The sequence below is a fragment of the Scyliorhinus torazame genome, chromosome 30 (assembly GCF_047496885.1).
Source record: "Scyliorhinus torazame isolate Kashiwa2021f chromosome 30, sScyTor2.1, whole genome shotgun sequence".
In the NCBI taxonomy this organism is placed as follows: Eukaryota; Metazoa; Chordata; class Chondrichthyes; order Carcharhiniformes; family Scyliorhinidae; genus Scyliorhinus; species Scyliorhinus torazame.
The window spans coordinates 28272590-28286394 of NC_092736.1; the positions used below are offsets into that span (position 1 = coordinate 28272590).

The 13805-nt window shown below is 44.4% G+C and overlaps 1 protein-coding gene across 3 annotated transcripts in view; it reads right to left on the reverse strand.

Moving 5' to 3' along the window:
- sv2 (synaptic vesicle glycoprotein 2) overlaps positions 1–13805 on the reverse strand; it is a 151526-nt gene that overhangs the window by 130351 nt on the left and 7370 nt on the right. For 2 of the 3 annotated variants that reach the window (XM_072493058.1, XM_072493057.1), the window contains exon 2: positions 12557–12745. The exons of the other annotated variant lie outside the window; for it this stretch is intronic. In XM_072493058.1, coding sequence (XP_072349159.1) covers positions 12557–12745 — 189 coding nt within the window. The remainder of the gene's footprint in view (positions 1–12556; positions 12746–13805) is intronic. 3 annotated transcript variants of the gene reach the window in all.

A 13805-nucleotide genomic window follows, 5' to 3' on the forward strand; every position in this document is an offset into this window, starting at 1 on the left:
GTTCCGCAGCAGCTCCAGTGCCACGGCAATCTCCGCGAAAACTGGCGGGCATTCCGGCAAATGTTTGAATTCTTCCTGGTAGCAGCCGAACTAGAAGACGTGGCCAATGCTGAAAAGACAGAGCTTCTCCTCACCATCGCCGGTGCCAGAGCAGAAGAAATCTTTAAAAAATCCAAGTTCTCCAAGGGGCAAAACAGGAGCGACTTCCAGGCAGTCCTGGACAAATTCGGCAAATACTGTGAGGAAAACACACTCCAACCAGCAAGAAAAGGTAAGAGAAGCGCCAGTACTCACCACGAGGCCGAGATCCCGGAGCAGAGAAAAGTTTTGATCGGCGGCCATCTTTCTAAAGGGACTGCACATGCGCAGTTGCGAGAGGCCGCACATGCGCAATCACGAAAACGGCCCCCTGTAAAGGAACCGCGATCTGCGCATGCGCAGTCACTTCCCACGCAGTACATCACATGCGTCATGACGTCAGAGGCCCCGGACCACGCCCATTTAAAGGGGAAACGTCCCAAATCAAAGAAAAAATCTTTTACAGCCATAAAACAACCTTCCTTCCCCTGGAATGACAGCACAATGCCTCCAATTGAACCAGGAAATGAAATTAACCTCCGAAGAACCCTGCAACAAGCAGTTACCTACACACAAACCGATGATTCCGACCTCGAATACTTCGATACCGACCTTTACATTTTCTCTGGACCTCGCGAGCCCAATGCCAGCTCCGCCACAAACAGTGATGATATGGTCCTAGAAGACAATGACACAGACGAACCTTTCACCTTGGGAGGCTACCCCAGTACCAAATCCGAACCGCAACTAGACGTGTTGCACATTAACGACCCCGACAACGGGTTCTTCGGATTTGAAGATCTTCAGCCCAACAGATATGACATCCTGACTCGTGAGTGCAGGATTATGCGGCAGGCTGAAACCAAGAGACAGAGAGCGGTACAAGCCCACAGGGAGCGGCCTGCTGCCACACAGAGCGTGGTCCAGTGTCACAAGCCTCCGCAGCGAGCTCGTGGACAGCCTCCACGATAGAAGCAACGCGCAGTCCTTGCAGGAACAAGACCATGAGGGTCTAGCAACCTCCTCTGACCAACTAGCGGCAGACGATGCAAGTCTGCCATGCTCAAGTAAACAGCAAGAAGACTATGACAGTCTACCATGCTCCAGTGCACAGCAGGACGACCATGACGGTCTATCATGCTACAGTGAAGAACAAAGCGACGGTGACAGTCCAAGCCCAAATGCAGGACAACAGCAAGACAATGACAGTCCACCCACATTGTTTGCGCCACCAGATGAAGACTCTGACAATTTACCCAACACAAGTGAACAACAAGCAGCTACTGATGCTCTACCCACGGTATGTGAGACGAGTGACGACAGCATCCCACTTCCCAAGCAAGATGTGCAAAGTGACAGACCTCAGCTCGTGTGGACAGAGGCACTCGACGATCACTGTGAGACCACTGGTGACTCCGGTGACACCACGATACTTCCACCCTCATTCGCTCGAACCTCTCCACAAGCCAATGCATTCCTGCATGTTCCGACTCCAGATGTGCAGCTTCAAGAAATCTCTGCTGACTCCAGTGAACCTGCTAAGACTCCGGACGGGGAACATCAACAATCCAGATGGGGAGCAACCAAACGCCGACTCTGATTCACGTAAGTCGGACTTTACTCCAGACAGGGAGTGCCGCAACCTCAGCGATGGCATGCTAAGGGTGACAGCAGATGCCACAACGACAGGAGATGGATCACCTAACAATCACACTGGGTCAGTAATAACAGGCAGCGGCTACAGTCCAAGAGGAATACACCAATATTCACCACAGCTATATCCACACATTTTTTCCACAACAGCACTGCAGCCAATGACAGCTCATGCTGTTCATACCCAGTATTCAGGCATGCAGCAGCCAGCAGTCTATGCAGCACATTCTCAAACAGGCCAGCACTACGGATTGCCCACTAATGGAATCAAGGCCGAAGGAGGACTACCGCAAGCGCAATCTGCACTACAGACTGGATGCCTTAGTGACTGCCCAGGATTTGCTGTACCCCAGCCTGGCCAGACGGCATATTCCTATCAGATGCAAGGTTCTAGTTTCACACCATCACCAGGTATTTATGCGAGCAGCAATTTTGTTTCCAATTTGACAAGCTATAACGGTTCTCAGCAGGATCACCCTTCCAGCACAGCACGTGGCCAGAACCAGTATGTACAGTCTTATCCAACTTCAACGTATGGCACATCCATGACCTCGAATGATACTGTTGATGGTACCTCTTCAACGTCAACACCTTATCAGCTACAAGATGCCACCCGACAGCACCATCACAAACATTGAAAAAGAGAGGGACTCCAAATCAGACAGTGACCACTTCTTGGTTCCTGTGACACAGGGACGTTGATGGCATTCATAACCAAGAGAGACATTTGACCATGGTGATTGATGGTTTATGGACTCACACGAATGATTTGGACTTATTGTTTAATCACTGTTCCCATGACTTGTACACACTTTACCTTATCTACCTGTTCTTTGTTCAATTTTCTCAAAGTGTACAGAAAATATGTAACATATAAAAAAGGGGGATGTGGTGATGTGCATCAATGTAAATGCATGTAGGCTAGCTAGACACTAGAGGGAGCACCAGAAACATCACACAAACACACTCAACCAATAGATCAGTTAGATAGGACATGACCAATGGACATTCACGATACACGCGGAGGTGACACGACCACAGGGGAGCATTACACCAACCCATATATAAAGGACACCACACACATGATCTGCCTCTTTCCAGTGGAGACACTCAGTGAGTAGAGTGTCATGCAAGAGTGCCTTTAAGTAATGGATGTGTAAGCAATGTACCTTTGTTATCTTTGAAGTAAGGGGTGTTAAGAGATCCAATGTTTATTTCAGATGTTAAGTTGAGTTCATGGAGTAAACAGTGTTTTGTGTTTAAAAACACACGTGTCCATAATTGTAATCCCACACCTAGGGAAAAAGCCGTGTGCTTGGAAAAGCAACAAATCCATTAAAGGGAGAGGTTGGTTGAACTCCATGATACATTTTGGGGTTCTGAAAAGCCTCGCCCATAACAATTGGGGGGCTCGTCCGGGATAAAAGTCTATCTATTGGATTGGCTTTTATGAACTTAAAGACAGTGAAGGATTGTTACTTTTCCGGTGTGGTATTTTAGTTTAAGTGGGGAGAGTGTTGTGAACAATGGCTCTTTCAGAGGCTCAGAAGTTTCTGGGGGTGGAGAATGTCACGCGTAGTACTTTACGGACAGAAACGAAACGCAGACTGTTAGATTTGGCAAAAACATTGCATTTAACCTTACCTGATAAAATGCGAAAAGATGAGGTAATTATGGCGGTGGCTAAGCATTTAAAGTTGCCTGAGATAGAGTTTGACTCATTGGAAATGGCAAAAATTCAGTTGCAAATTAAACAAATGGAACATGAGAAAGAATTAAAGCGGCTTGAATACGAGAGTGAGAGAGAGGAAAAAGAAAGTGAGAGAGAGGAAAAAGAAAAGGAGAGAGAAGAAAGGAGAAAAGAAAGAATAGCCCTCGCAGAACAAAAAGATACAGAGAGGGAGTTTGAACTTCAGAAAATGGCCATGAAATATGACAATCAGTTAAAATTGGCAGACGTAAAGGGAAACGTACAGTTGGATGATAGTGATGAGGATAGTGAGAAAGAGCGTCATAGTCGAAGGCTTGGTGGGAATCTATTTAAATATGTCCAAGCATTGCCAAGGGTTGACGAGAAGGAGGTGGAAGCCTTTTTCATTTCATTTGAGAAGGTAGCTAAACAAATGAAATGGCCATAGGACATGTGGGTGTTACTGATTCAAACAAAGCTGGTAGGTAGAGCTAGTGAAGTGTTTGCATCACTACCGGAGGAGGTATCTGGAACGTATGAGGAGGTGAAGAAATCCATCTTAAGTACATATGAGCTAGTGCCTGAAGCTCACAGACAAAGGTTTAGAAATTTAAGGAAAGAATTTGGTCAAACATACATGGAGTTTGAAAGGCTCAAACAGAGTAATTTTGATAGGTGGATAAGGGCTTTGAAAATAGACCAAACGTATGAAGCTCTCAGAGAAATTATACTTTTGGAGGAGTTTAAAAATTCAATTCCTGATATAGTGAGAACTCATGTGGAAGAACAGAGGGTTAAAACTGCGAGATTAGCAGTAGAAATGGCAGATGATTATGAATTAGTTCATAAATCAAAGATTGGTTTCTGACATCAGTTTCAGCCGGTGAGGGATAGAAACTGGGGACATGAGAAATACTCAAGTGGTAAAGGTAAAGGTGATCTGATGGGAGACAATAAAGAGAGTGTACCTCCGATTAAAAAAGAAATCCAGGAGGATGGAAAAGAAATGAAAAGTTTCAAATGTTTTCACTGTATAAACTAGGCCATGTAAAGTCACAGTGTTGGTGGTTGAAAAAAAGCACTGGGAAGGCTGATGTGGTAAAACAGGATAAGACAGTGGGGTTTGTTAGAGTGGTAAAGGAAAGCCCAAGGGAAGCGAAGGAGGTGCAAACGATTGTACAGCCTGTTCAAGAAGTAATTGTTAAGAAGGTGCCAGATGTCTTTAAAGAATTTACTTGTGTGGGTAAAGTTTACTCATGTGTATCAGAAGGAGCAGGTAAAGAAGTCACAATTTTAAGAGATACAGGGGCTAGTCAATCTTTAATGATAAGAGATGAGGAATTATGTAGGTTGGGAAGAATGGTGCCAGAAAAGGTGGTGATATGTGGAATTCAGGGTGAGAGGAGTAGCGTTCCATTATAGAAGGTAAGGTTGGAAAGTCCAGTGAAGAGTGGTGAAGTGGTAGTAGGAGTAATAGAGAAACTATCTTGTCCAGGAATACAGTTTATCTTGGGGAATGATATAGCTGGATTGCAGGTGGGAGTGATGCCGACTGTGGTTGATAAGCCAGTGGAAAATCAGACAACTGAAGTGCTGAAGGACAAAAATCCTGGGATTTTTCCGGATTGTGTAGTAACAAGGTCGCAAAGTCACCACAGGTTAAGACAAGAGGAGAAATCAAAGAGTGAAGATGAAGTTGAAATGCAATTATCAGAAATGATTTTTGATCAGATGGTTGAAAAAGATCAGGTGGAGGATGAGGCGGATATTTTTAGTTCAGGAAAATTGGCGGAGTTACAACAGAAAGATGTAGAAATAAAACGGATATATCAGAAAGCATATACGGAAGAGGAATCTGAGAGTATACCAGAGTGTTATTACCGTAAAAATGATGTCTTGATGAGAAAATGGAGACCTGTACATATGCAGGCGGATGAAAAGTGGGCAGAAGTTCATCAAGTAGTATTGCCGGTAGGGTATAGAAAGGAGGTGTTGCGAGTTGCACATGAGGTACCAGTGGGAGGTCATTTGGGAATAAGGAAAACTCAAGCTAAAATCCAGAAACATTTTTATTGGCCTGGACTACATAAAGATGTAGTTAAATTTTGTCAATCATGTCACACATATCAAGTGATAGGGAAACCTCAAGCAGCAATAAAACCAGCGCCCTTAATACCCATTCCAGCATTTGAGAAACCTTTTACAAGGGTCCTAATCGATTGTGTAGGACCGCTTCCTAAAACAAAAAGTGTGAATCAATATCTTTTGACTATAATGGATGTGTCTACTAGGTTTACAGAGGCTATTCCAGTACGAAATATTACAGCTAAAAGGATTGTGGAGGAGTTACTTAAATTCTTTATTAGATATGGACTACCCACAGAAATTCAATTGGATCAAGGAATGAATTTTACTTCAAAGTTATTCAAAGAAGTTATGGATAGCGTAGGAATAAAACAATTTAAATCAACTGCATACCATCCAGAATCGCAGGGAGCATTAGAAAGGGGGCATCAGACATTAAAGACAATGTTGAGGGCATATTGTCAAGATTATCCAGAGAATTGTGATAAAGGAATCCCATTCGTATTGTTTGCAATTAGGGATGCACCGAATGAGTCTACCAAATTTAGTCCTTTTGAACTAATTTTTGGTCATGAGGTAAGAGGACCACTTAAATTGCTTAAGGAAAAATTGGTGGGTGAGAAATCGGAAATTACATTATTGGATTTTGTGTCAAATTTTAGGGAATGATTAAATAGAGCAGGTGAATTGGCTAGACAACATTTGAAAGTTGCACAAAATGTAATGAAACGAGTAGCGGACAAGAAATCCAAAGTTTGTAGTTTTGCCAGTGGAGATAAAGTTTTAGTGTTGTTACCAGTAGTAGGGGAGCCTTTAAAAGCTAGGTTTTGTGGACCGTATCAGATTGAAAGGAAATTAAGTGAGGTGAATTATGTGGTAAAAACACCAGATAGAAGGAAGACTCACCGAGTGTGTCATGTGAATATGCTTAAAAGGTACTTTGAAAGGGAAGGAGAGAAAAAGGAGGTTTTAATGATTCTAACTCAAAGTGACGAACCAAATCCAGATGACTGTGAATTTGACATACCTCAAATTAAATTGGAAAATGAGATGTTCTTAAAAATTGGGATGAATTGTTAAGTTACCTTCCAGAGGAAAAACGAACTGACCTGAAAGAGTTATTGATATCATAGAATTTACAGTGCAGAAGGAGGCCATTTGGCCCATCGAGTCCGCACTGGCTCTTGGAAAGAGCACCCTACCCAAGGTCAGCACCTCCACCCTATCCCCATAACCCAGCAACCCCACCCAACACTAAGGGCAATTTTTTGGACACTAAGGGCAATTTATCATGGCCAATCCACCTAACCTGCACATCTTTGGACTGTGGGAGGAAACCGGAGCACCCAGAGGAAACCCACTCACACACGTGGAGGATTTGCAGACTCCGCACAGACAGTGACCCAAGCCGGAATCGAACCTGGGACCCTGGAGCTGTGAAGCAATTGTGCTATCCACAATGCTACCGTGCTGCCCCTATATATCACATGGGCAAGTTTGCAGAGATAAATTGGGAAGTACTAAAATGGCTATACATGATGTAAATGTGGGAAATGCTGTTCCTATCAAACAACATCCATATAGACTTAACCCTTTAAAATTGGCACAGGTTAACAGAGAGATTGAGAGTATGCTGAAGGATGGCATAATTGAAGTGGGTTGCAACCAATGGAGCTCACCCATAGTGATGGTACTTAAACAAGATCGTACCCAACGGTTGTGTGTGGACTATAGAAAGGTGAATGCAGTTACAAGAACGGACTCTTATCCTATCCCACGTTTGGAGGATTGCATTGAGAAAGTGGGACAATCTGCTTTTATTTCCAACTTCCAGACATGGAAAGAACATTTAAAACATCGTATGGAGTTCTTGATCGACTTCAGGAGGCGGGTTTGGTGATAAACCTAGCCGAAAATGAATTTGGAGGAGCCCAAATCACTTTCCTTGAGGAGGTTCCGATACCTTCAAGACAAAGGGAAATAATGCGATCTCTTAGCATGAATGAATTTGATCGAACCTTTGTGCAAAGGTTTTGTGGCGTGATTACTCCACTGATGGACTTGCTGAAGAAACGTAAAAAATTTCAATGGACAGCAGACTTTCAACAGGCATTTGACTGCCTGAAAGATGTGATCACCAATGCTCCTGTATTGGAGAATTGCAAGGGACTCTGTGGTCAGATTGAACTGAAGTATCTGATTCTAAAGAGAAATGCCGATTAGTAGAGGAATGGATGGATCGTGCAGAGACTTTGTTCAAAGAGACTGTCAACCGAGAAGGATTTTGGTTGGAGGAAAAAGAGCAAAGAAACATGGACTATATTATTATACCTGTTTGCAGGCGTTGTTTTTTTTTAAAAAACAAAATGGTATATTTACTGTGTACAATTCTTAGTGGATGGTGCAAAAGTGAAAAATGAAACCATCTTGAAGTTGATGGTTTATTTCTTTTTCCTGGGGAGGTGTCATGCAAGAGTGCCTTTAAGAAATGGACGTGTAAGCAATGGACCTTTAAGAAAACAGTGATGTCAGAGAGTGGGTGGGGCTGGGCATTAGGTCAGTCATTTTGCAGTCTGTGTTTTGCAGGTTTTTAGTTTCAGTTTAAAAGCAGTGTCTGTGTGTTTCCAGAGAGCTGCAAGTTTTGCAGTTTGGTTTTGCTGAGAGCAGCTAAAAAGTGCCTGGCTCATTTTGCTGAGAACAGTTTAAAAGTAGAAAGCCAGTTTGCGACAGTCTCTGCCATTCTACAGAAATATATATATCCTTTAACCTGATGTGATACTGTTTAAAGGTGTTAAGTCTCTTGGAAGTTTGAAGGAACATTTTAAGGAATTATTTACTGTTGCAATATTTTCTGAGTTATCTTTGAAGTAAGGGGTGTTAAGAGATACAATGTTTATTTAAGATGTTAAGTTGTGTTCATGGAATAAACAGTGTTTGGCGTTTAAAAACCCACGTGTCTATAATTGTAATCCCACACCTAGGGAAAAAGCCGTGTGCTCGGAAAAGCAACAAATCCATTAAAGGGAGAGGTTGGTTGAACTCCATGATACATTTTGGGGTTCTGAAAAGCCTCGCCCATAACAAGAGACACAGGGTTGATTCAATATTACACCCACCACGTGGATTGCAGCAACTGGTTAGTCAGTCTGGGTAGCAATAGTAGGATGAGCAGGAGTGTCAAATCCGAGTAATAGAAGTGTAAATAGTTTAATAAAAATCTTGAAGTTATCTCCACGTCTGAACCTTCCTTTGTCAAGTGCACCACAAGGAAGCCACTTATGTTACACCATAACAGCACGGTAGCATTGTGGATAGCACAATTGCTTCACAGCTCCAGGGTCCCAGGTTCGATTCCGGCTTGGGTCACTGTCTGTGCGGAGTCTGCACATCCTCCCCGTGTGTGAGTGTGTTTCCTCCGGGTGCTCCGGTTTCCTTCCACAGTCCAAAGATGTGCAGGTTAGGAAGATTGGCCATGATAAATTGCCCTTAGTGTCCAAAATTGCCCTTAGTGTTGGGTGGGGTTACTGGGTTATGGGGATAGTGTGGAGGTGTTGACCTTGGGTAGGGTGCTCTTTCCAGGAACCGGTGCAGACCCGATGGGCTGAATGGCCTCCTTCTGCACTGTAAATTCTATGATTCTATTCTATGAAATCAAAACCTATGCCCCCTAGTAATTGACCCCTCTACCCTGGGAAAAAGTCTCTGACTATCCACTCTGTCTATGCCCCTCATAATTTTATAGACCTCTATCAGGTCGCCCCTCAACCTTCTTCGTTCCAGTGAGAACAAACCAAGTTTATTCAACCTCTCCTCATAGCTAATGCCCTCCGTACCAGGCAACATGCTGGTACATCTCTTCTGCACCCTCTCTAAAGCCTCCACGTCCTTCTCGTAGTGTGGCGACCAGAATTGAACACTATACTCCAAGTGTGGCCTAACTAAGGTTCTATACAGCTGCAGCATGACTTGCCAATTCTTATACTCAATGCCCCGGCCAATGAAGGCAAGCATGCCGTATGCCTTCTTGACTACCTTCTCCACCTGTGTTGCCCCTTTCAGTGACCTGTGGACCTGTACACCTAGATCTCTCTGACTGTCAATACTCTTGAGGGTTCTACCATTCACTGTATATTCCCTATCTGTATTAGACCTTCCAAAATGCATCACCTCACATTTGTCCGGATTAAACTCCATCTCGCCGCCCAAGTCTCCAAACAATCTAAATTCTGCTGTATCCTCTGACAGTCCTCATCGTTATCCGCAATTCCACCAACCTTTGTGTCGTCCGCAAACTTACTAATCAGACCAGTTACAATTTCCTCCAAATAATTTCTATGTACTATGAACAGCAAAGATCCCAGCACTGATCCCTATGGAACATCACTAGTCACAGCCCTCCAATCAGAAAAGCACTCTTCCATTGCTACTCTCTGCCTTCTATGACCTAGCCAGTTCTGTATCCATCTTGCCAGCTCACTTCTGATCCGGTGTGACTTCACCTTTTGTACCAGTCTGCCAAGGCCTTACTGAAGTCCATATAGACAACATCCACTGCCCTACCTGCATCAATCATCTTTGTGACCTCCTCGAAAAACTCTATCAAGTTAGTGAGACATGACCTCCCCTTCACAAAAACGTGCTGCCTCTCGCTTATACAACCCCTTACTTCCAAATGGGAGTAGATCCTGTCTCGAAGAATTCTCTCCAGTAATTTCCCTACCGCTGATGTAAGACTCACCGGCCTGGATTATCCTTGCTACCCTTCTTAAACAAAGGAACAACATTGGCTATTCTCCAGTCCTCCGGGACATCACCTGAAGACAGTGAGGATCCAAAGATTTCTTTCACGGACTCAGTAATTTCCTCTCTTGCCTTGTTCAGCATTCTGGGGTAGATCCCATCAGGCCCTGGGGACTTATCCACCTTAATATTTTTTGAGATGCCCACAACCTCGTCTTTTTGGATCTCAATGTGACCCAGGCTATCTACACACCCTTCTCCAGACTCAACATCCATCAATTTCTTCTCTTTGGTGAATACTGATGCAAAGTATTCATTTAGTACCTCGCCCATTTCCTCTGGCTCCACACATAGATTCCCTCCCCTGTCCTTCAGTGGGCCAACCCTTTCCCTGGCTACCCTCTTGCTTTTTATGTACGTGTAAAAAGCCTTGGGATTTTCCTTAACCCTATTCACCAATGACTTTTCATGACTCCTTTTAGCTCTCCTGACTCCTTGCTTAAGTTCCTACCTACTTTCCTTATATTCCACACAGGCTTTGTCTGTTCTCAGCCTTCTAGCCCTGACAAATGCCTCCATTTTCTTTTTGACGAGGCCTACAATATCCCTCGTTACCCAAGGATCGCAAAATTTGCCATATTTAGCCTTCTTCCTCACAGGAACATGCCGGTCCTGAATTCCTTTCAACTGACATTTGAAAGCCTCCCACATGTCAGATGTTGATTTACCCTCAATCATCCGCCCCCAATCTATGTTCTTCAGTTCCTGCCTAATGTTGTTATAATTAGCCATCCCCCAATTTAGAACATTCACCCGAGGACCACTCTCATCCTTGTCCACCAGCACTTTAAAACTTACTGAATTGTGGTCACTGTTCCCAAAATGCTCCCCTACTGAAACTTCTACCATGGAAAAGAGGAAAAAGGTGTTCACATTGCGAAGAAACTCCTAAAGAAAGTGCTGGATTCAGGAAGTGATCCATTTCTAGCACTAATAAACTGCAGAGCGACACGATTAGCTACAGGTTTATCACCAGCTCAATTGCCGATGCATCGACAGCTACGTACAATGTTACCATACTTAGAAATAGCAGATCCTGGTACTGGAGATGTTGTCATGGGAATGTCACTTTAAGAAATGTTTGTCTTCTCAAGTGGCTGCAGTGATGTCATTGTGTGGGTGGAGCTGGGCTCTGTCTCGGCTTTTTACTTTCGTTTTGAGCTGGAAGCTGTTTTTGGCTCTTGAGTTTTAGTTTCGTTTTCAGTTGGAGAGCTGCATTCAAACCAAGGAGGTGTATTTTGGCCTCTCTCTCTGCATGCTAGAGAATGTCTCCAGATCACCTGATGATTTCAAAGTAATACCTGTTTCTGTAAGGAATGCAAACCTGCTGTCTTTGTTAAAAAGGGTATTTGGCTTATGGATGTTGTTTGGAAAGTTACTAAGGGCTACTTATGGAGTACTGTATCTTTTGAGGGATATCAGTGTTGGTAGTTTATAAGATGTTTACTGTGTGTTTATAAAATGCTAACTGGATTCACAGAATAAACATTGTTTTGTTTAAAAATACTTTAGATCTCTGTTGCATCAGACCTGTAAAGTAGGCCCGTGTGCTCCCCATAACCAAAATCTATTAAACGTTGTGGGCCAGGTGAACTCCATGATATACTTTGGTGTTCTCTAAACCCTGTCCCATAATAATGTTGTAAACAAGATGAGACAGAACAAGGGCAGCACGGTGGTTCGGTGGGTTAGCCCTGTTGCCTCATGGCGCCGAGGTCCTGAGTTTGATCCCAGCTCTGGGTCACTGTCCGTGTGGAATTTGCACATTCCTCCCATGTTCGCTTGGATTTCGCCCACACAATCCAAAGATGTGCAGGGTAGGTGGATAGGCCACGCTAAATTGCCCCTTAATTGGAAAAAATGAATTGGGTATTTAAAAATTTGAAAACAATTTTTTTTAAAAGAAAGGTGGTGTAACAATATGTAATATTGTAAGGAAGACAAAGGGTTAACAATTTGATGTTTATACTTCTCACCACCAGGTGGAGATAAGGAGCAGTCATATAAATATCATGTGACTCTTGGGATTTTGGGAGACGGTGTTTAGGCGTGAGATTAGTTGTACAGTTGAGAGTCTGTGAGTAGAGATATTGTATAGTTTATTTAATAACTTTTACCTTGGATCCTGTTCGAATCTTATTTAAATAGTGCAAATAAATCAGCTTTGTTCATTTACTTAGCTTCATGTTCTTTGTTCTACACTATGTACTCAAACATCCTGACAGGCAAAACAGAGAACATCACACTCACCAGGTTGTGTCCCACATGCCTGTCCACCAATGTCACCCACTGAGGTGTGCGCCTCTGTGTTGGTGGAAGGTGGGGGCGATAGCTGTGACACATCGATGGTGATCTCCTCGGAGCTCTCCTCCAAGGTGGCCTCTTGGGCGGCGGGGTGAGGGACGAGTCCAGGTGGCCCAGCCTCATCAGTTGGAGATCCTACGAAAGAATGGACATGAGTCGATTTCGGCGGGAGAACAGCTGGTGAGTGGTGAGTCAGTTTCAGCGGGAGCATTGCGGAAGGAGGTTGCTGGGAGGTAAGTCAACCTTTAAAAGCACTTCTCTTTGCAGGGGCAGGCCAGTCGATTTCGGCGGCGTGAGAGCAGCTGGTTAGTCAATTTCAGCGGGAGCATTGCGGAAGGAGGTTGCTGGGAGGTAAGTCAACCTTTAAAAGCACTTCTCTTTGCAGGGGCAGGCCAGTCGATTTCGGCGGCGTGAGAGCAGCGGTTAGTCAATTTCAGCGGGAGCATTGCGGAAGGAGATTGCTGGGAGGTAAGTCAACCTTTAAAAGCACTTCTCTTTGCAGGGGCAGGCCAGTCGATTTCGGCGGCGTGAGAGCAGCTGGTTAGTCAATTTCAGTGGGAGCATTGCGGAAGGAGGTTGCTGGGAGGTAAGTCAACCTTTAAAAGCACTTCTCTTTGCAGGGGCAGGCCAGTCGATTTCGGCGGGAGAACAGCTGGTGAGTGGTGAGTCAGTTTCAGCGGGAGCATTGCGGAAGGAGGTTGCTGGGAGGTAAGTCAACCTTTAAAAGCACTTCTCTTTGCAGGGGCAGGCCAGTCGATTTTGGCAGCGTGAGAGCAGCTGGTTAGTCAATTTCAGCGGGAGCATTGCGGAAGGAGGTTGCTGGGAGGTAAGTCAACCTTTAAAAGCACTTCTCTTTGCAGGGGCAGGCCAGTCGATTTCGGCGGCGTGAGAGCAGCTGGTTAGTCAATTTCAGCGGGAGCATTGCGGAAGGAGGTTGCTGGGAGGTAAGTCAACCTTTAAAAGCACTTCTCTTTGCAGGGGCAGGCCAGTCGATTTCGGCGGGAGTGGAGCTGGCTGGTTAGTCAATTTCAGCAGGAGCTGAGAATTTTTCTTTTTTTTTTAAATTAGTTTTTTAGGCGGGATCAGGAAGTCGACCCGCGGACGTCTGGGAAGACCCTCACCAATAAATTCTGGTGGAGAGGAAACCCGAGACACTACACGTGTAGTGTCTCCCACCCGCCCTCCTCCTCTAAAC